This window comes from Stenella coeruleoalba (genome assembly GCF_951394435.1).
Source record: "Stenella coeruleoalba genome assembly, chromosome: 10".
Classification (NCBI taxonomy): domain Eukaryota; kingdom Metazoa; phylum Chordata; class Mammalia; order Artiodactyla; family Delphinidae; genus Stenella; species Stenella coeruleoalba.
Window position 1 is genome coordinate 36,819,358 of NC_137156.1, and position 20,813 is coordinate 36,840,170.

A 20,813-nucleotide genomic window follows, 5' to 3' on the forward strand; every position below is an offset into this window, starting at 1 on the left:
CTAGAGGCCCGGCCCCAGCTGGACAGACAGCCAGTCCCAAACCACTGGGGAGCAAGGAAAGGGTGCGTATTGCGGGAAGTGGACGAGGTAAGTCGGGTAGGTGGAAGAAATTAACAGCAACCATTTTTCAAGAACCTACAATCCTCCCAACACCCCCATCACCTGGCTTTATCCCATCTCCCACATGGCAAGCTGAAGCACAGAGAGGTCTAGAAATTCACTCAAGCTCACACAGCCACTCAGAGCAGCATCAGGCAGAACCGTAAGACTGTACAACTCGACGTTTTCATCTCCAGGGAGAGGGCAGGCAGCTCACTGCCCTCCCTCAGGGTGTGCCCAGCCAGCAGAGGCCCAGGCCACTCGCCTGTCCCCATGCCCAGAGCCACGTGCACAGGAACACACACACATGCACACATACGTGCCTGCACACTGGAGGAAGCCTGGTGTAGCAGTGAAACATGCTTACTCTAAACCAGACTCCTTGGCTTATTCCTGGGTCTGCCACTCACTTGCTGTGTGAGCTTGGAAAAGTCACTTAGCATCTCTGTGCCTCGGTTTCCTCCTCTGTAAAAGGGGAGGGTCACCAGAGTGCTTGCCTCGCAGGGTTGTTGTGAGGGTTAAATGAGTGTAGGTGTGTAAAGTGCTTACAGCTGGCCGCAGAAATGCTGCGTGACGGGCACTGATCCGCTCTGTGTCTTACGCAGGCGCCTGCCTCTTTCCAGGCCCAGGCTCTCCCTGTGCACCTCAGGGTGGGGTGGGTATACTGGGAGGGAACAGCAGGAGAGAGTCTCCTCAGGACTTCTGCCTGGGCTTCATCTGACTCCAGTCCTGTGTTCTGAGGTGAAGCTCACACCGGGCCCTGCCAGGTGCCCTGATGTTCCGCTAAGGGGCTGCCTCTCCCAGGAAGCCCTCTAGCTTCCCAGAGTATGACCTCAATCACACCTGCTTCTGGGCCAGTTTCTGCTTGGTCTCAGGCCCCTTCGGTGCACTGTAATTAAGAGCACAGGCTGGCTTCAAATCCTGGCCCTGCCATTTACCACGTCATCTGGAGCGAGTGACTTAAACTTTCTGGGGCCTCAGTTTCCCTATCTGTACAAAACAAGCATGCCCACGGGGTAGTTGTAAAGATTAAATGAATACTCAGCTTTTAGGGCAGGACTGGGCACAGAGCAGGTACTTAACATCATTATTATAAAGTAGTACCCTTTCTCCCTTCCTGAGACCGTAAGCTCTTTGAGGCAAGGGCGCTTGTCTCCTGTTAGCCTCCCTGGTGCCTGGGACAGGTGGGTGGGTGTTGAGGGGCACATTAACTCCCCCTCCAGTCAGAGCTCTCCCTGCAGCCTCTGTAGATCTCTGTACTCCAAAGAGCCTCAGCTTTCCCAGTGCAGGCTGTCCCCTGCAGACAGGAGTGAGCCGGGGAGGACCTGGGGGGCAACTTCACCAAGGCCCCGATCACTACTCCCGTCTGGGTTCATCTGAGCAGTGAACCCCTGAAGAGTCAGGAGGTGGCTACAGGTCACTACCAGGTGGGCGGCACCTACAAACACACACATTACACACACACACACACACACACACACACACACGCATCAGAGCAATGACACCTCTGAGTAACCCTACCCCACACCGAACCCCCAGGAACTGTTCCTACCTGACTCCTTTCCTGATGCAGGAGGGTGCTCATTTCTTTCTTAAGTCAGACGCCACGATTTCCCCACAGACCCCACCTGCCAGATGGGCCTCAGGCCCAGGTCACACCGGATGCCACCCCGTACTGCTCCCCACCCCCAGGGAAAGAAAGGCAGACCACCGGGAGGAGGCCCAAAGACCTCCCGGAGCAGGGAGGCTGCGTCTCAGGGGAAAGGAGGCAGCACGAACCCCGTGCCAACTCCACTCCCACCCCAGCCTCCTGGGCACAGGGTGGGGGAGGGAACTCACCGCTGCTGGCCCAGGGCAGATACCAGGGGCAGCTGACGTTCACGAAGGAGCCCGGCGGCCCATCCGGCCAGCAGGCGTAGTCATCAAAGGTCCGGTTGCAGAACAGGCCTGGTGCAGCGGGACGATGGCATCTGAGTCACAGCCTGGCTGGGGCACTGCCCCCCAAGTTCCCCACCGGGGAGGCTGCCCGGCAGAAACCTGTGCTCGGCTCACCTCCACTGAGGCTTCCTACCCACCCAGCACATTCCCACCCAGCAGGTGCCACTTATCAGCAGTGGGACTTGCAGCAAAGTACTTAAGGTCTCTGTTTTCTCACCTGGAAAATGGGGTTGATCCCCAGCCCACAGGGCTTTGTGGGGACAAATAGCATAGCTAGCATAGATAACTGAGCATAGTAAGTGCTCAATAAACGATCCTCGTGGGCCTGTTATTAAATTACACACCACGGATGAGGGGGACGGTAGCTCTCCAGGCTAAGAGAACCCTCCTCAGGTGACTGGGTCATGACTGCAGGTCAGGACTGGAACACAGGCCTATCAGTCCTCTGCTCTTTTTTTTCTTTTTTTTAACATCTTTATTGGAATGTAATTGCTTTACAATGGTGTGTTAGTTTCTGCTGTATAACAAAGTGAATCAGCTATATGTATACATATATCCCCATATCCCCTCCCTCTTGCGTCTCCCTCCCACCCTCCCTATCCCACCCCTCCAGGCGGTCACAAAGCACCGAGCTGATCTCCCTGTGCTATGCGGCTGCTTCCCACTAGCTATCTATTTTACATTTGGTAGTGTATATATGTCCATGCCTCTCTCTCGCTTTGTCCCAGCTTACCCTTCCCGCTCCCCGTGTCCTCCAGTCCATTCTGTCTGTCACTCCCCCTAAACGTTTATTACCATAAGTACGTGCGTTGGGCCTCCTGCCCTGGCACAGGCTGGGAAGTGCTGAGGAGGAGGCAGAATAGAAAGGCCAGGTGTCTGCTCCTGAGGGGCCCCAGCCAGGGGCGAGGGGGAGCACAGCAGCAACGAGGCCGCACCGCCAGGCGTAGGGTAGATGAGGGGTCCTAGAGAGGCGAATGATGCCCGGCCAGGCGTGGGGCCTCCCAGCGCCGTGGAGAGCTGCTTGGGTGCACTCACCTGTGGCTGGGGGCGGAGCCTCGGTCAGGAAGCGCTGGCACTGGCGTTGGTATTCTCGCCATTTCTCCACTGTCTCCGAGAGGGACACGGTGGCACCCTGGGGAGAAGAACGAAAAGGGGGCCCCTTAGGTCCAACCAACCTCTCTTTTATGCCCAACCCCACACACACACTTGGTTTCTTGATGTCCAGGGGACCTTAGAGCCCCAAACTCCACAGGCTTTGGCCATCTCTGAAAGAGGGTGACAACACAAAGAGGGGCTCCAGGTGGATGTTTTTATGTCTTTATCCCTCCCAGGGCACAGCCTGGGGTGTAGTAAATGTCCAGCCAGTGGCTACTGAAAGGACACTGTTGGGGGTGAGCGGGGGAAGGGCCACTGGCTGGGCGTGTGTCTCATTCATGGTTTCATCTGCCCTCACCCAGCAGAGAGCGTTCCTGAGGGCCCTGGGCTTTGTGACTGCCACGGGCTCCTTTCCAGCACCCAGTCAGCCTTCCCGTGAGGTTCTCACACTTTCATCCACCAGTCTTGAAGGCAACACGCAGGCCCAGAGTGGGAGAGGGGCTCAGTCAAGGTCACACAGCACCCCAAGGAGCAGAGCTAAGGCTAGGACCTGGAGTCTCCCAGATCAGTGCCTGTGACGCAGCAGTGGAAGGTGTGGGCTGAGGTGGGATTCAGCGCTGGTAATGCTGACCGCTAGCATCCCTCCTGCAAAATGCAGTCACGTTACCTGGGAGGTCAACATGACCCCCACCGTCTCAGCTCTGTCAACTGTGGGAGAAGTCCTGAGGACATGGGGTGAAGGGGTCAGAAAAGTTCCAGAACACAGAGATTGGGTCTGCAATGGGAGGGGTCCCCCTCTCTGTGAATAGATAAGGTAACAGAACTGGCTTTTTAGCAGAGACCCAAGCAGATGCACCCAAGTGAGAATTATCCACGCCCAGACCTTTCAGGGTACTTCTTTAGATATGTCCTGGGACTATGTTTCTTTTTTATTTGTATTTTTTCCTGAACAGGCTTAAGATTATAAATATTCCTCCTTTAGAGCCTTCAGACACACAGATGACCAGGGAGCCCCTTGTATAAAATTCAGGACCTATACATAATTTAAAACAAAATTTCACTTTTGGAAATCACAAAAATACGCATGCGTGCTGAAGTGAAAACAGCTTCATCTGGGGAGTTTGCACCACCCTTGACGGGTGTGCCCTAAGCACACTGGATCTGGTTTCCGGGTAATCCTGCCCAGATTTAGGCTGCGTTGGGGCTTACAAGACGCTTCCCGTAAAGACACAGGTTGTCTTGGGCTCATCCCTGGCGGCACAGGAAGCCCTAGGGAGGGGACAAAGCTCGCTTGACAAGCAAGGGGACAGTCTTGGAGTGAGTGTGCTGAGGCCACAGGCAGAGCTACCTAAAAGACAGTGCTCTTCTGAGCGCAAAGGTCAAGTGTACTTGTTAAACAAATAAATAATCAAACCCAACAGCGAAGGCAGTGTCAATTTTAGCTACAACTGAGGGGTCAGCGCAGTTTTCACTAGTGCCAGTCCTGGTGGATCCACCCCCCAACCCCCACCCGCCTTCCTTCTCCTCCCCGGAATGCAGCAGCTGCTGGTGGTCAGGGCAGGGAGACCAGGGAGAAATCCCACCTGATCTCTCTAGGACGAAAGCAGGCAGCAAGCAAGGTCGCTGCTGGGAACTGGGGCAGAAGGTGTGTCTGGGGCAGGGAGCGCGGACTAGGAAGCCCATGGGAACCAGAAGTCTCAGGGTGGCGAGAAAGGCAAAGGACAGCACCAGGAAGCCAGCCTGGCCACCAGCGCCCCGGAGAGCCTCGAGACAGAAGCAGCCCTGTCACCTGCTCGGAGCAGAGCCTCGGACAAGAAACTATCTTCAGACGGGGGCTCCCTGAGGGCAGCCTCCCTGAGGCTGGGGCTCCTTAAGAACAGGGGTTGTGTGCCCCCTGAGACAGCTTCCTGACAACAGGGGTCCACCGTCTGCCTCCTGCCCCAGCTGAAGTTCTCCAAATACTGCTCACCGCAGCCCCCCTGCCCAAACACACGAACTACCAGACCTCTGGCCTCTCCCCACCTGGCGTTTATGGAAGTAATACTGTGCCAGGCTCTGGGTGGGGGGACGGACTGAGGGAACATGGGGAGCGCAGAGATGAAGGCCAGACCCTTGGCCTGAGAGAGTCCCCAGGCTACTCGGGGATCGGGTGGGAGCAAATGCTCTTCAGGACACAGCAGAGAAGACAGCGGTGAAAGTGCTCAGGGAATGGCTGGGGCAGGGCTCGGTGAAGACTTGAGAGCCCTGGGGGACGCCGGGGATTGTAAGCTGGGGTTGGCGGAGGGAAGGGGTGTAGGGAGAGACTGGCCCAGCAAGGGCAGAGGGTAGGCATTTCAGCAGGAGGACCCAGCAGGAACGAAGGGGCAGAAGTGGGGACGTCGGTGCTCTGGTGAGCAAGCAGAAGACAGCTTTGGACTGATGTTCAGGAGAATTTTCTGGGCCAGGGAGAGAGCAGTAGGCAGGACCTGGGACAGATGTGAGGCTCCGGTCTGGAACGAGGCTGGGGTCACCCGGTGCAGCAGGGCCCAGGGGCTCAGGGGAACACAGTTACACAGAGAAGCGTGAATAGCCCTGGCTTTGGGCTCAGAGCCAGGCCTGACCCTGGCTCTCCGGTAAATTAAGTTTGTGACCTTGTGCAACAGTTTTAACTTCTAGCCTGAGCTCACACCTGCACAAATTGGGAATAACGATAGTCCCTGCCTCCCCGTGAGCATTAAGTGAGTTAATGCTTAGAAGGGCCCCTGGCACGTGGAAAATCCACAGTCAACGGCAGCTGTCTTCGATTTCTGCTGTTGACAGGAGACGGCAGAGCAGACCGGGCGGCCAGGCTTCCCGGGGAGTCCGGGTCCCACCCCTCCCTCATTTCCAGGAACAACAAACTCCCAGCAGGAAGAAAGGAGCATATTTTCCTGCCAAGGACCGATCATCCTGCTAAATTTGTGGCATCTTCCAGCTGCAACATAGCCATTAGCAAAGCCTCCATGCCCCAGGGCAAGGAACCGTGAGGAGGGGCAAGGCCCCGCCCACCAGCCTCGGACCCATTTCATCCTCCTGTGATGTGAGTGCCCGCTCCAGGCCTGGTGAGGAGGGGCTGGGGGTGGTAAGTGGTGGGGAGGATGCAGTGGTGGAGGCCCCTGCCCCTCAGAGGCAGCAGAGCTGGCCAGGAGATCAGGGCAGCAGTGGGGGGCCCAGCAGACCAGGGTGAGGGCAGCTTGGCAGTTTTTAGAATCAGGACTCACCAGGCTTCATGGGAGTTCTCTGATGGGGGGGTAAAGGCAAATGGGGGCAATGCCTGGGGCAGAGTTTACAGTAAGGAGAGGGCGTCTCTCAGATCCAGGTGTTCGGGAAGGAAGCAGCAGGTGACAAAGAAGATGCCAGGAAGGAGTGGTGGCAGAAGAGAGCACTGGACAGAGAGTCACACGTCCTTGGTTTAAATTCCAGCTTTGTCTGTTAACGTGGGACTGATGGGACAAATTTTAATCTTCTGGGACCTCAGTTTCCTTATCTGTAAAATGGGCATATCGTTCTTTTCAAAGAGTTCCTGTACAGATCCAGCAAGATAAAGTAGTAAAAACCCTTAGGAATTATCCAGCCCTGTACGAGTGAGCAGTGTTCTAAGGAAGAAGAGCAGGAAGAGAAGGATGTGGAGAGGGTGAGGGGCTTTCCAGCACCCCAGGACGGCATGCTTTCTCCAAACACTGGCTGCTAATGTGAAGAATTCCTCCGGCAGTTTCATTTCTCAGTGTGAATAAGTGCACCAGATTCTTTCTTTTTCTGGTAACCTTTTTGATTGAGAGGAAGGAGGAAAGAGAGGCCACTAAGGTGGGAAAAATGGGAGAGGGCCTCCCCAAAGGAAAAAGAGGGCTCCCATGACAACTCTGGCGCCTCCCAACAGATGCAGCCCTGCATCTTCCCTGCAGCTCCTCCCAGGACCCCTGCCTCCTTCTTCTCTGCCCAACTTCCAGAGCCCAACCATCCCCGAGGCCCTCTGAGACCTGGAGGGATGGTGCTGCTGGACCCTGGGCTCTTGGCCCCATTTTTTTTCCTTATAGACTCCAGATACATGAGCAGAAGGGCAGGGAAAGGAAGACCACACACACACTCTCACGTGCACCAGACCCCTCACATGGATACACTGTCACACACATTACCACACGTGTGTGGAGCACATGCTTACATACTAAGACATGACACGGAGTCTCTCTCCCACACATGAACACATAGACTGTCAGGTACACACACACGTACACACACACACACACCCCTTGACTGACATATACTAAAGTCACACTGTCACATGCATAAGTACAGAGAAACAGATACACATTCTGTCACAAGCACACTTTTCTCACCCACACACAGACACACACTGGCAGACACTCATTCACACACTACGATGTCTCTCTCATACACACACAGACCTTCCCATAGATGCAGTATCACACTTGGAGTCACAAACACATACACACTGTCAGACACACAATGACATGCTGAGATGTTTCATACACGGGGACTCACAGGCAGGCTGTCATAAAGAGGGTCACATCCAAGTACGGAGGAGAAACAGGGGTTCATACCGCCCACCCCTCTCCCCCTGGTCCCTCTCTCTTTGTCTCTCTCTACCTGTCTCTGTCCTGTATCTCTGTATCTCTCTATCTCACACGCACAGAGGAATCTGTTCAGGGGCAGGCTGCAGCTAAGGAGAGCCTGTTCTTCCTCAGAGCAAGGCATCCAAGGGCAGGATGTGGTTTCTTGGTTGCTCTGCCCTGGCCCCCACCAGACTCCATGTCTGGGAGGGAGCCCAGCTCCAGACAAAGTCCATGGTGACCGCCGCGCACCCTGGACTCCATCCACCCTTCACTAGAGTGCAGAGGCACGGGGCCTCTGACAGCCCCCCTCCCAGCCCTCTTCCCCTGCCCTGGAGAAGGCTTCCAGATTCCCGAGGACAAGCGGGTCAGATCCCCCAAGTGACTAAAGCTGCCATTTCTGGGTGCCAGCGCCCCAACCCTCTCCATTACCCCATGGGGCAGGGCTGGTGATCCCTATTTACAGATGAGGAAACAGAGGTTCCGGATGGTCAGATGTCCTGCCCAAGATCACCAGCTAACCGCAGACCTGATATTTGAACCCGGTTTTGTCTGGTTCTAATTTGGAGTGTCAAAGTCTTGCCCGTCTCCTCAGTAGACCAGCTCCCTCACAGGGGTCTTGCGGAGGAAAATTATAGGGGAGGGGGTGGTCCTTCCCGGCAATAATGAAGGAGTAACCTAGGTCCCCTTCTTCAGAGGTCAGTCCTGCCACCCTCCTGCCGGCACCCCCTTCCAGCCTGGCCAGCCTGACTGTGGGCAGCTCACTCCATTTTCCCTTCAGTCCCACTTGGGTGAGCAGGTATTAGGCACCAGCCCAGCCCCACACCCCTTTGTCCTCTCTGTTCCTGGACTGCTGGGTTCACCTTACACAGGGAATCCTCCTTTTCTGAGATTCGTCCCCACCGGCAGTGACATGAAGGGAGCAACCTAGTCTTGCTGATTTCATGAACAGAAAATAGAATACAGAATCCACCATTGTTTAGAGTCACACGCGGGCATGAGGTTGTGTCGCAATTACTGCAGTCTGACCTCAAAGCCTGTCACTCAGATCTCCACGGGTCAGGGATGCTCACAGCAGGGCAACCCCCGAAGCTCCCCCTCTCTGCTCACAGCCTGGCTCATCCTGCCCTTCTCTGTCACCCCAGGACTGTTATGGCCCCAGGATATTGGGCTTTTGGCCCAGGGCTGAGGAATGAGGGGTGGGAAGAAAGGGCAGGTTCAAGGAGCCTGACTCCTCTGGGCAAAGGAACTCTGGGGAGAAGACAGGCAGCATTCAGAACCTCTCCTCTTCCCTTAATCCAAAGCCAGTCTGCAAATGGCCTGGAGCAGGATGGGACCAGGCAGCAGAGCCTTCCGCCCCAACCCTGCCCCAGCCGGAGGAGGAGGTAAAGGTGAGAGAGAAGCAGGTAGTGGGTCTGCAGTTCTGGCTCCCAAAAGATCCCACGCACACCAGGGAAGCCAAAGTCTGGCTGAGCGTTGGGGGGACAGTGGTGTGGAAGGAGATGCCTCCTGCAGCTGGGGGCAGTAGCTGGGCTGGGGACAGGGAGAGGGAGGGAATGAGACTGGAAAAAAACGTGGGGGCTGAAGAAGGGCTGGCACCTTAGCTGGGAGGCATATCTGTCCACATCTGGATTCTCAGCCAGGGGTGGAGTCGGCACTCATCAAAGACCCCTCCTCCCGCCTTCCACCTGCGCTGGGACAAATTTCAAGGCCCGTGAAAGCCCCCTCCCCAAAGCTCTTCAGGTCTGGGGGTAAGAGTAGGAGGTCACGGGAAGACACGGCTCTCTGGCACAGGAAAGCCTGCACCTCCTGTCTGCTCAAGCATCTCACAGCATCTCTGGACAACTCCTCTCCTAAAGCAGGCTGACCACAGCCCCCAGCCCAGGAGCCTGGAGGCAGGAAAGGCAGAGAGGGGCTGCAGGGGTCCACCTGTGGTCAGCCCTCCAAGGGCATCCAGGAGGCCAAGGTGTCTCCACGTGTCCCAGTATGGGCTCTGGTGCATGTTGACCACCAAGGGGGTCAAAATGGGGGTGTGTCAGGCGAGTGTGTGAGGGGAGGCCTGCCTGCTTCTAGAGGAGCAGGGAGCCTTCTAGCGTTTGCCTTGGCGCAGAGCTGGGGACAGGGGTGGCTCTCGAGTTCCAGCTGGGAGGTCAGGGGGAAGGACAGCAAGTTGCCACCTTAGGGTACCTGGGGCTATGAGTCAAAGGCTGTGCTGGGGGGCTGGTGCGGGGGGATAGAGCTGGGGGTCCACGCCCAGGCCTCTCTGCCTTCCCAGGGGGTCTTTGATAGCGGGGCACGGCGGGGAGGGGTCTGGGGCACAGTGGAAAAGGGGAGGTCTGGGAGCTCGGGCTGTGGCCGGGCCGCTGGCACGCGTTTGCGGCAGACGGAGTTGGGAAAGTGGTCGGGGGGAGATGCGGCGCAGAAGTCAGCGCACGGCGGCCGCGGGACAGCCGGTGGCCCGGCAGAGGGGCCCGGGCGGCCAGGAAGGGGGCGCCTGGCCGGGGCTGCGGGAGGCGTCCGCCGTCCGAGACCCCACCTCAGACACCCAACTCTCCAGGTCCAACTCCCCGAGGCTTGGCTTCCCGCCGCCCGCGGTCGCGGAGTTTCGCTCAAGTCGCAGCCGCCGCTGACCGGACGCCGCGCCCGCAGCGGCCCACGCCGCCGCCTCCCCCGCCCCGGGGCCCGCGGGTCTCACCTGGGGGCGCGGGCCGGCCCTGCCCACCGCCCCGAGCAGCAACAGCGCCAGGCGGAGCGGCCCGGGGGCGCCGGCCATGGCAGGGCTTTCAGGACTGGGCCATCGCTGCCACCTGCGGAACCGCGCACGCCACTGAGCCCGGGCGGCGCGGGCGCGGGGGAGGAGCCGCCGCTGGGCCGCCCCGCCCGAAGGAGGGGCCGGGTGGGTCCCGGCTTTCCGCCCCCGCCCGCGGAGGCCCCTGGGCCCGGCCACCTCCGGACCGGAGGTCCCGGGCCCTGCGCTCCGGGCTGGCGCCGCTCGGGTTCGGGCAGTGCAGGAGCCGGGCCGCCCCCACCCCACAGCCGGCCTTCCTCCCGGATCCCCCCGCTAAAGAAAGCCAAACCACTCCACAGCTGTCCAGGATACCCCGTAGGGAACTGAGGTGGAGAAGCGCACGGGACTTGGCCAAGGTCACACCGCCAGTCAAACCCCTTCCGAAAAGTGTAACCCCAAGAGCTGCGAGTGGCGAGTAAGACAGATCCACCCGGAGGGGTTACCCGGTCCCCAAGACCTCTCCTTATTCCCGGGTTCTGTCCCGAAGGCAGCCCTGGGACAACCAAGGTTGGGGGGACAGTGACAAATGGATCAATGGAGCCCTGCCGGTGGGGAGGGTCTAGAAGGTCCCCGACTCCCGCAGCCCCCATGGCCCCTGGGGCTCTTATAACCCCCGTGTCCCTGGGATAACGTGTGCCCACGGCTGTCCTCTGTGCCTCCTGCGTCTCCGTCTCCCTGCTTCGTGGAGGCTCTGTATTATACCTGCCTTTGTAACACCCGCCTCAACCCCCAACGCAGTGCAGGCCAGGGAGTAGGGTGGGACACAGGTTCACCCTCACCCGGGCTGTGGAAGACAGTGCTAAGAAGGCACTGACTTTCTGTTCCCTAAAGCCAGTGTGGAGTGCCAGTGGGAAAAGGGAATTACACCCCTCTCCCAAAAGAACTTTGATGTCACTATTAGGAAGCGGGGTGGGCAGCAGCACTCAGCTTTGACCTACCACGGGGCATGTCTGGACCATTCCAAAGGGAAAGGGAGCAGCTGATGGAGTAGCTGCCCCTCAGGGAGAGAACAGGACTTCTCAAATCTCAGAGCACCGAGGAGGGGAGGAAGGGGGAGGGGGAGGGGGAGGGGGGAGGAGGCCTCCAGTGGAAGGAACCAGGGGCTCCCATTTGCCAAGAGAGGTCTTCCTGTCCTGCAAGCTCCCTCTCACTACCTGAGAGTCATTTGTTCCCTCCTCTACCCAGAAGTCAGTCTAACAGTCACCTTATGTGCCACTTAGGCTTCGAGTGACAGAAAACCCCTAATAACAGTGGCATAACCAAGGGCTCTGTTATGTAAAGCAAGGCCAGAGGTTCAGCCCAGGGCTGGAGCAAAGGCTCCCTGACCATTAGGGTCTCCAGCTCTTTCAGTTTCCACCATTCTCATGGTTCAGGGCTTCAATCTAATGATCCAAGGTGGCTGCTCCAACTCTGGCCATGATATTCAAATTCCAGCCAGCAGGAAGGAGGAGAGGGAAGATGGGTGCAAATTCCAGCCAGCAGGAAGGAGGAAAGGGAAGATGGGCGCAAATTCCAGCCAGCAGGAAGGAGGAAAGGGAAGATAGGCGCAAATTCCAGCCAGCAGGAAGGAGGAAAGGGAAGATGGGCGCAAATTCCAGCCAGCAGGAAGGAGGAAAGGGAAGATGGGTGCAAATTCCAGCCAGCAGGAAGGAGGAAAGGGAAGATGGGCGCAAATTCCAGCCAGAAGGAAGGAGGAAAGGGAAGATGGGCGCAAATTCCAGCCAGCAGGAAGGAGGAACGGGAAAATGGGTGCAAATTCCAGCCAGCAGGAAGGAGGAAAGGGAAGATGGGTGCAAATTCCAGCCAGCAGGAAGGAGGAAAGGGAAGATGGGTGCAAATTCCAGCCAGCAGGAAGGAGGAAAGGGAAGATGGGTGCAAATTCCAGCCAGCAGGAAGGAGGAAAGGGAAGATGGGTGCAAATTCCAGCCAGCAGGAAGGAGGAAAGGGAAGATGGATGCAAATTCCAGCCAGCAGGAAGGAGGAAAGGGAAGATGGGTGCAAATTTCAGCCAGCAGGAAGGAGGAAAGGGAAGATGGGCGCAAATTCCAGCCAGAAGGAAGGAGGAAAGGGAAGATGGGCGCAAATTCCAGCCAGCAGGAAGGAGGAAAGGGAAGATGGGTGCAAATTCCAGCCAGCAGGAAGGAGGAAAGGGAAGATGGGTGCAAATTCCAGCCAGCAGGAAGGAGGAAAGGGAAGATGGGTGCAAATTCCAGCCAGCAGGAAGGAGGAAAGGGAAGATGGGTGCAAATTCCAGCCAGCAGGAAGGAGGAAAGGGAAGATGGATGCAAATTCCAGCCAGCAGGAAGGAGGAAAGGGAAGATGGGCGCAAATTTCAGCCAGCAGGAAGGAGGAAAGGGAAGATGGGCGCAAATTCCAGCCAGAAGGAAGGAGGAAAGGGAAGATGGGCGCAAATTCCAGCCAGCAGGAAGGAGGAACGGGAAGATGGGTGCAAATTCCAGCCAGCAGGAAGGAGGAAAGGGAAGATGGGTGCAAATTCCAGCCAGCAGGAAGGAGGAAAGGGAAGATGGGTGCAAATTCCAGCCAGCAGGAAGGAGGAAAGGGAAGATGGGTGCAAATTCCAGCCAGCAGGAAGGAGGAACGGGAAGATGGGTGCAAATTCCAGCCAGCAGGAAGGAGGAAAGGGAAGATGGGTGCAAATTCCAGCCAGCAGGAAGGAGGAAAGGGAAGATGGGTGCAAATTCCAGCCAGCAGGAAGGAGGAAAGGGAAGATGGGTGCAAATTCCAGCCAGCAGGAAGGAGGAAAGGGAAGATGGGTGCAAATTCCAGCCAGCAGGAAGGAGTAAAGGGAAGATGGGCGCACCTCCGCCAGTAAGGACACATCCTGAAAGACGCAGCCATCAATTCCACACCCCATGGTCCCCCCTCAGACACATGGGCACGGTTAGCTTTGAAGGAGGCTGGGAGAGTACCCTTAATTCCAAACAGTCACTGGCAAGGTTAAATATTAGGGCTTGTATTACTCTAGAAGAAGGCAAGATAGATAGATAGATAGATAGATAGATAGATAGATAGATAGATAGACAGACAGATAGATAGATAGATAGATAGACAGATAGATAGACAGACAGATAGACAGATAGATAGACAGACAGATAGACAGATAGATAGACAGACAGACAGATAGATAGACAGACAGCTAGACAAATGACTTGCAGGCTCTGCTATATGAGGGCTGGGGGTTGGGGAGAAGAGGAGAGGAGAGAGGAAAATAAGGGGCTAGAACTGAGTCTTTACCATGAAATTATCAACCTCCAAATTACACTTAATAAATATCAGTTGAACACCTGCCATGAGCCACACACTGAACTAGGTCCTGGGCATAAAGTGGTGATGCAGTCCGTATCCTCAGAGGGATAGGAATGGAAGGGCTGGAATACCGCTCTCTAGACTAACACTAACCATGAACAAAAACAATCGCTATCAGTACCACGTACTGAGTTCCCTCTCTGGGCCAGGTGCTGCCGAATGCTTAGTGTGCCCTGATCTCCTCAAGTCTGAGGACCAAGTACTATTATACCCGTTTTATGGATGAGGAGACTGAGGCTCAGGGATAACAGATGAGCTTCTCAGAGAGCAATGCTGGCTTTCACCCTAGGTCCACCTGCCCCGAAGGCTGGTGCAGGAGAGGGGACAGGCTCCAGCTCTGCCAGCCCGTCTTGGGAGCCCTCCCCTGTGGGTCCTTCCTCCTCAGCCCAGACCTCTGGGTCTGGCTCCTAACCCCTATGCCCAAAGCTTCTCCCATGGCCCTAAAGTGGGGTACCCTCAGCTTCCACTAAGAGAACTTGGTTTTCAGGTTATTTTCAGAAATGGGAATGGGAGCAACTGATGTGTGCACCTGAGGAAAAGATGCTGTAAAGGCCCTGGACCTGTGGAGACAGACCCCAGAGCAGGCCTCCCCACCTCCTTTGCTCCTGGATGAGGGGACCCTCTCCTCAGTGGGAAGACCTGGCCAGTGGGCAGAAAGGAGTCTTTCACTTGGGGGAAGGGTGAGGAGGGAGGGAGGGGCTAAGTAGAGGGAAAAAAGAGGGTGGGATGGGGAGAAAAGAAAAAACTGCTAAGAAGGACAGGTGTCTCTTGTCCATATAGTTCAGGTTTCTTTCCAAGCTCCAGGTTCCTAAGAAGCTTGTTTATTTTCCAAAGTTCAAGACCATATCCCCATTCTGGTGGACCAGATGAGGAAAGAGCCAAAATCTTCTAGCCTAGTATAAATACACATGCGCCCGCGCGCACACACACACACACACACACACACACACACACACAAACACACACACACACACACCTACACACAGATCTTAAGCTCTGTCAGTCCTGGGTTCAAATCCAGCTCAATCACTCACTGAACATCTCTGAGCCTTGGTCTCACAGTCTGTAAAATGGGGATAATAATAAAGGCCAATGTTTACTGAGTACTTGCCTTGAGCCGGGCAGTGTTCCAGGAGCCTCGTGAGTGTTATTCCATTTAATGCTCACCATCGCCCTCACCCTAGTCATCGCCTGGAGAGTCTGAAGGTTTGCTAGGAGGAGACAGAGACCACAGGAGCAGGCCCAGGAATCTGTTCTGCCAGGAGCCAGGGGAATGTGGCTGTGAGCAGCTCCCGGAGTGAAGGAGAATGTCACCAAGGGATGCCCCGAGGCAAGGGCTCCACCCCTCCACTTCCTGCTTCTCTTCTGGCAACCCTGTCCTCTGCTGCACAACCCCGGGTTGTGAAGTGGGATCACTTTTCTCCCCATTTTACAACGGAGGACCCCAAAGTGCAAAGCAGTGGAGTAACTAACCCAAGATAGGTCAAGATAGCCTGAGAGAGCCTGGATGCGACCCTCCCAGACCTCGCACACTGATTGCACAACCACAGTCACACCTCACAGGATTGTTGGACGATCAGAAGCAGCACTTGCCCAGAATCTGGCACTCCTAAGTCCTCGGCAAATGGCAGTGTTAACGCTGCCACCACTGTTATTCCCCATGGCCCTCCCTCTTCCCAGCTGTCACTGCCCCAGCGGAGCCAGGTCTCAGCAAGGCAGCAGGTATGGCTGCTAATGCCCAGGGCTCCAGCTCAGTCCGTCCCTTCCCGGTCCAGGTGGCTACAGCCCAGTCCCCCAGGTCTGGGGGAGGGGGAGGCTAGCTGGACCCAAGAGGCCCTTCCCCCCTGTGCAGTGCCTCTATCGCTGCCCCCCATCCTCCAGCCCAGCCGAGCCTGCCAGGTGCTGGGTCCTGTTCAGCTCTGGGCAGTCAGCTGGGGAGGATTTATAGCCTCTTGAGCTACAGTGATTATTGCTGTCTTGGGCGGATGCAGCACAAAGCATCACAGCGTCGGTTTCCTAACTGACTCTTCTGTTGAGGGAGAAGTCAGCGTGATTGCTCCCACTTTACAGGGAGGGAAACTGAGTCCCACAAGAGTCAGGGGATTTGCTTGAGGTCACTCAACAAAGTGCGGGCAGGGTTAGTGGAGCAAGGAAGAGAAAGCAATTGAGGTGAGAACAGCAAAATTCCTCTCTCTTCTCTGCTTGGGGACTCCGGCCAGAAATGACTGGGGCTCCTTCTATCTCCCCTGGGAGGGATTAGTGTCAGCAGTGGGAAGCAGGTGAGAGAAAACCCAGGGGAGGGAGAGGGTCGTGCAGAGGGGAGCTTAGTGAGAGTGGTAGAACCAGTGAGGGGGCAGGTGTTGCCCTAGGAGCCATCTGTCCCCTTCCTTTTAACAAGAAGATTGCATAGCAGAGCTGGCTGGATGCTCCCCAAATCTGGTGTGTGTTTGTTTCCCGGGGCTGCTATAACAAAGCACCACAAACTAGGTGGCTTAAACAATAGAAATGTATTGTCTCACAGTTCTGGAGGCTGGAAGTCTGAAATCAAGGTGTCGTCGGGGTTGGTTCCTTCTGAGAGTTCAGAGGAAGAATCTGCTCCAGGCCCCTCTCCCAGCTCCTGGTAGCCTCAGGCATCCTTGGCTTGTAGATGGCATTCGCCCCGTGTCTTCACCTTGTCTTCCCTCTGTGTACATCTCTGCATCCAAATTTCCCTTTTGTATAAGGATACCGGTCATATTGGATTAGGGTCCACCTTAATGACCTCATTTTAACTTGATTACCTCTGTAAAGACCCTATTTCCAAACAAGGTCACATTCTAAGGTACTGAGCGTTAGGACTCCGAGATACCTTTTGCGGGGGGACACCATTCAAACTATAACACACGGCGACCACATCTCCCAGTCTCCCTTGGTGTTTAGTACGGCCAGGGGATTGGGGAGGAAAGTGGTCTAGGTTCTCTCCAGGCTTGGCCCATAAAACCTCCCACACAATCCTCCACACCCTCTCCTCCCCCATCAACCAGCTGGACACAGATGATCCAGTGGAGAATTCCAAGGCCCACAAGACAGAAGGAGCCTGGGTCCCTGGATGACAGCATGGAGCAGAGTTTCCTGCTGACCTGCCCTGGATTGCATGGTGTTAAGCCACTGAGACTGGGGAGCTGACTGTCACCGCGGTTAATCTACCCGACAGACACAGCCGGCGTGCGCCCCTGGGGGCAGGGCTGGTTAGTCCAGGCAGAGGCCTCGTGGAGGTCCCCTCTTTGTGGCTGTGAGTAGGTGAATGAGACCCCTCACTCTGGGCCCATCTCCTCCTCCCCTTCGTCAGTGGACGGCAGCATCGCAAAGGGGATTCCGGATGGCGTGGCCGCGGCTCTTGTTTTTCCTAATCCATCTCTCTCTAGCCTTCACCCACAGCTGTTCCCACCTGTTTGCCTTTTCTCCGGAGAGAAGGTGGGGTGGGGGGGTAGGTTATGACAGAGCCCACACTGCCCCTTCACAGAATTAAAGCTCTGCAGGAAAAGAGGAAACGTGCCAAACTTCACACGTTTGGAAATCAAGTGAAGAGGAAGCATCGCACAGGCCTTCTCCCCGTAGCCTTTCAGCGCCTCGTCATGGCGTCACGGTGGAGAAACCCACTGTGACCAAAATGAAAAATGAAACTGTCAACCCAGGTCTAAAATAAGAGGTGTCCCAAGCTGACAGGCTACCCGGTACACGGGCAACAGCCTCTTTCTTAGAAACTCTCCCCAGCTGGTCCCCTCTCGTAGCATCCTTCAAACCAGCCAGTCACGGGCCTCAAAGACCGGGGCAGGAAATGCTCCCTGGAGGGACCTGCAGGCCCCACAAGTTCTCTCTGAAAAGAATGGCTCCGCGCTGGGGTGGGGAAGCTGCCACTGGCTTTCAGGAGCCAGGATCACCTCCAGGGCTGAGTCAAGGTCACCGTAAATCCTGGCAGAGTCCCCCAAAGCAGGGAAGGACGAGCAATCGCCCGGCTCTTACCCGGAGCCTTCTGGATCGCACGCTCTCTGACACACTCATCGCCCTCAGTTTTGCATGATAGGAATGTGGTACCCACTCACGCCCTTCTCCTGAATAACAGAAAACAAATGTAAAAGGGAAAACGCAAAAGTCTCCGGGCCAGCTCCTCCCAGCAACCCGCACCACCACGCCTTGACTCTCTGAGTGCCTACTCGACTCGGACATCACAGGACACACCTGGGATGCAGCTTAAAGTGGCTGCAGCCACCTGGGCCTGCAGGACTGTAGGACCTCTGACCCGGCCGATGTCTCCTGCACCTTCGCAGGATCATAGTCCAGAAATTTCTGCTCCCATTACTGGTCGTTTCTCTTAGCTCTGACGAGTGACACGATAATACTTCAGGATTCAAGACTGGCCTATGTTTGGAGGAAGCTCACAGTCTCCCTCTGTTGTTGTGGCCTGATCTCTAGACCCGGCCTCAAGTGGACCAGTGACTTGGCCCGGCAGGTGACGTTTTCTGAGGACCCAGTCTATTTCATTTTTTCCCTCCCGAGGCCAAGAGTCACTTCCTTCCCTGTTCTGAAAGCTCTCACTCTCCATGCACTCAATCATGCTCTGGTTTCTGGCTCATTTGCTAAACGGGATGGCAAACACATCTGATGGGACTATCCGGCACCTAATGGCTCAGCTGTCCAGTCCTCCACCACCCAGGTGCTCTCAGGAGGAGCTCCTCGGGGTGGGGAGATGGGCTCACACAATTAATTTCAAGCATGGCAGTTTTGCCATAGAAAAAGGCACAAACACTTCTCCGAGACACAAGCTGCTGCTACGGGAGGGGCTGGAGGGCCCAGGGGTCCTGGAACGGGAGGCTATGGAGGCTTCGGCAGCAGCTGGGCTGCAGTCTCAGTGTGGTCAACACCAGGCTTAAGGCCCCTGAGCTTGTGAAGGCAAATCGAGGACACGGAGTGTGTCCGCATCGTCAAGCCAGGTTGCCTGTGTCCAGGACACAAACATCAAGTCTCTTCTCTCTGTCCTTCGAGGAGTTTGAGACCTTTGACACTTTTCTGGGGATGCCCCTCAAGAACAAGGTTCTAAAGATCATGCTCGTTCAAAAGCAGACCTAGGCTGGCCAGTAGACCATGTTCAAGGTGATTGTAACCATCGGGGACTATAGCAGTCCTGTCGGTCTGGATGTCAGGTGGCCCGAGAGGTACCCACTGCCATCCACAGGGCCTTCATCCTGACCACGGTTTTCGTAATCCTGGTGCGGCGGGACTGCTGGGGGAAGGAGACCAGCGAGCCCCACACGTGCCACGACACTGCGGCTCGGTGCTAACGAGCCTCACCCCTGCCCGCCCTGCTCCGCCCTGCCCTGGGCATTGTCCCAGCCCCTGTGTCCAGGAAGCTGCTGCTGATGGCAGGTCTTTGCCAGCTCTGTCAGCTTTGCCGAGGCCCCTTCAGTATCACGCCCAATAGCTGTGACCTCTGGAAAGAGACTATTCCCTACGTCTCCCATTCAGGAACTCACTTACCCACACCAGAGCATCCGGGGGCAGCCACCTCATGGTGCTTTTATACAAGAAAAGTCAGTGAATTAAACTTGAAAAGCAAACCAACAAACAAAAGTTCCACGAACGCACAGTACCGTCAGGCACTGAGGAGCAAGTTCCCTTGCAGGCTCCCTACTACGGCCTGGTTTAGGGGAAAAGCCCCGGTCAGGTGTGGGAAGTCCTGGGCTCTCACCCTGGTTCTTCTGCTATTTTCCTTTGTCCCCTAAAGCAGATGGCCTCAACTTTCTGCATCTCAGTTTCCTCATCTGTATAATCATCCCTGCCACTGCCCACCTATAGGACTGTTGCGAAGATCAGATGAGAGGATACCTGTGTTAAGAGCGTCGCAAACTGCAAAGCCTAGACGTGAGGAAGATTCACGGTCATTCCCACAATGTTCTTGACCCTCCCTGGTCCCCCCCCCAGCTGTCCTCAAGTGTCCGGTGCTGCAGCCAGCCCGGATCTGTTGTCATGGTTGCTGTCATGTTGTCGGCCTGCCTTTATCCACATCTGGCCTTTGCTCCTGCTGTGCCCTTCCCCTAAAATGCTCTTCTCTTTTATTTCCTTTGGCCAAATCCCATCCAACCTTCAAGGCTCAGCCTAAATTCTACTTCCTCCAAGGGCCTTGCCCAACCCTTGACTTGAAAAGCCCAGTCTGTCTCCTCTGCGCTCCCACGCCCACTTCACCTTTAACCGCGATCACTCTCTGTCTGGCATCGTGACTGTTTCTGTGTAGAGTTTGTGTTCTCTGCTGCGGCACACGCCTGGGGACAGGGTCCCTCTTGCATCTTAGCTGAGGGTTAGCATGGAGCTTGTGTGCAAAAGGTGCTCAAAATCATCATATTAATTTGCAATGAGTTGAAAAGGACCTCAAGAGGTAATCAATGTCTTTGGGGCCTGGAGGCAGAAGATGAGTGGCCCGGCTCCAGGGAGCAGGTCCATAAACATCATTTGACAGAAAAGCCCCAAACTTCAAAGCCTAGCAATTTTAGATTATGTTTGTATGGAAGGCTTTTAAAATAGCAAAACTTTAGATACATGTCTCCGTGAACAGATGTGGAAGGGAAAATCAATTCCTCATAAGATTGGCTTATTTGGTTTTTTTTATCGCAGTGCTAAATATTATGCACCAAGTGACAAATTAACACATAAATTGACCTAGAGACACACACTCTCACTCCCTTGGACGAGCATGGCGTGAGGACCTGCAGGACCTCCTCATGGCGGGACGTAGCGGATATCTGCACATCATGTGTCGGTCAGGTTGGAGTTTCCCAAAAAGATGCTGGAAGAAAAGACTACTCTAATCAAGACAACTTTGAAAGAGCCCAGACTTTTCTCCAGAATAGGGGAAATGCTCACATCATTTGTTCGGGGACACGTGGTATGGAAGGCTGCTGCCACTTTCCCATTGGCTCCGGAGCCTTTCTGGGGCTCTTAGAAGATGT

The 20,813-nt window shown here is 55.7% G+C and overlaps 1 protein-coding gene across 2 annotated transcripts in view; it reads right to left on the minus strand.

Annotated features, from left to right (window-relative positions):
- The window catches only part of GLP1R (glucagon like peptide 1 receptor), a 38,150-nt gene extending 27,519 nt beyond the window's left edge, over positions 1–10,631 (minus strand). For both annotated transcript variants that reach the window (XR_013830119.1, XM_079933571.1), the window contains exons 1-3: positions 10,414–10,631; positions 3,073–3,169; positions 1,939–2,046 (exon numbers count right to left, since the gene is read on the minus strand). Coding sequence is in view for 1 of the 2 variants with exons in the window: in XM_079933571.1 (XP_079789697.1) it covers positions 1,939–2,046; positions 3,073–3,169; positions 10,414–10,491 (283 nt within the window). In the remaining variant the exon portion in view is untranslated. The remainder of the gene's footprint in view (positions 1–1,938; positions 2,047–3,072; positions 3,170–10,413) is intronic.
- Between the last annotated feature and the right edge of the window lie 10,182 nt (positions 10,632–20,813).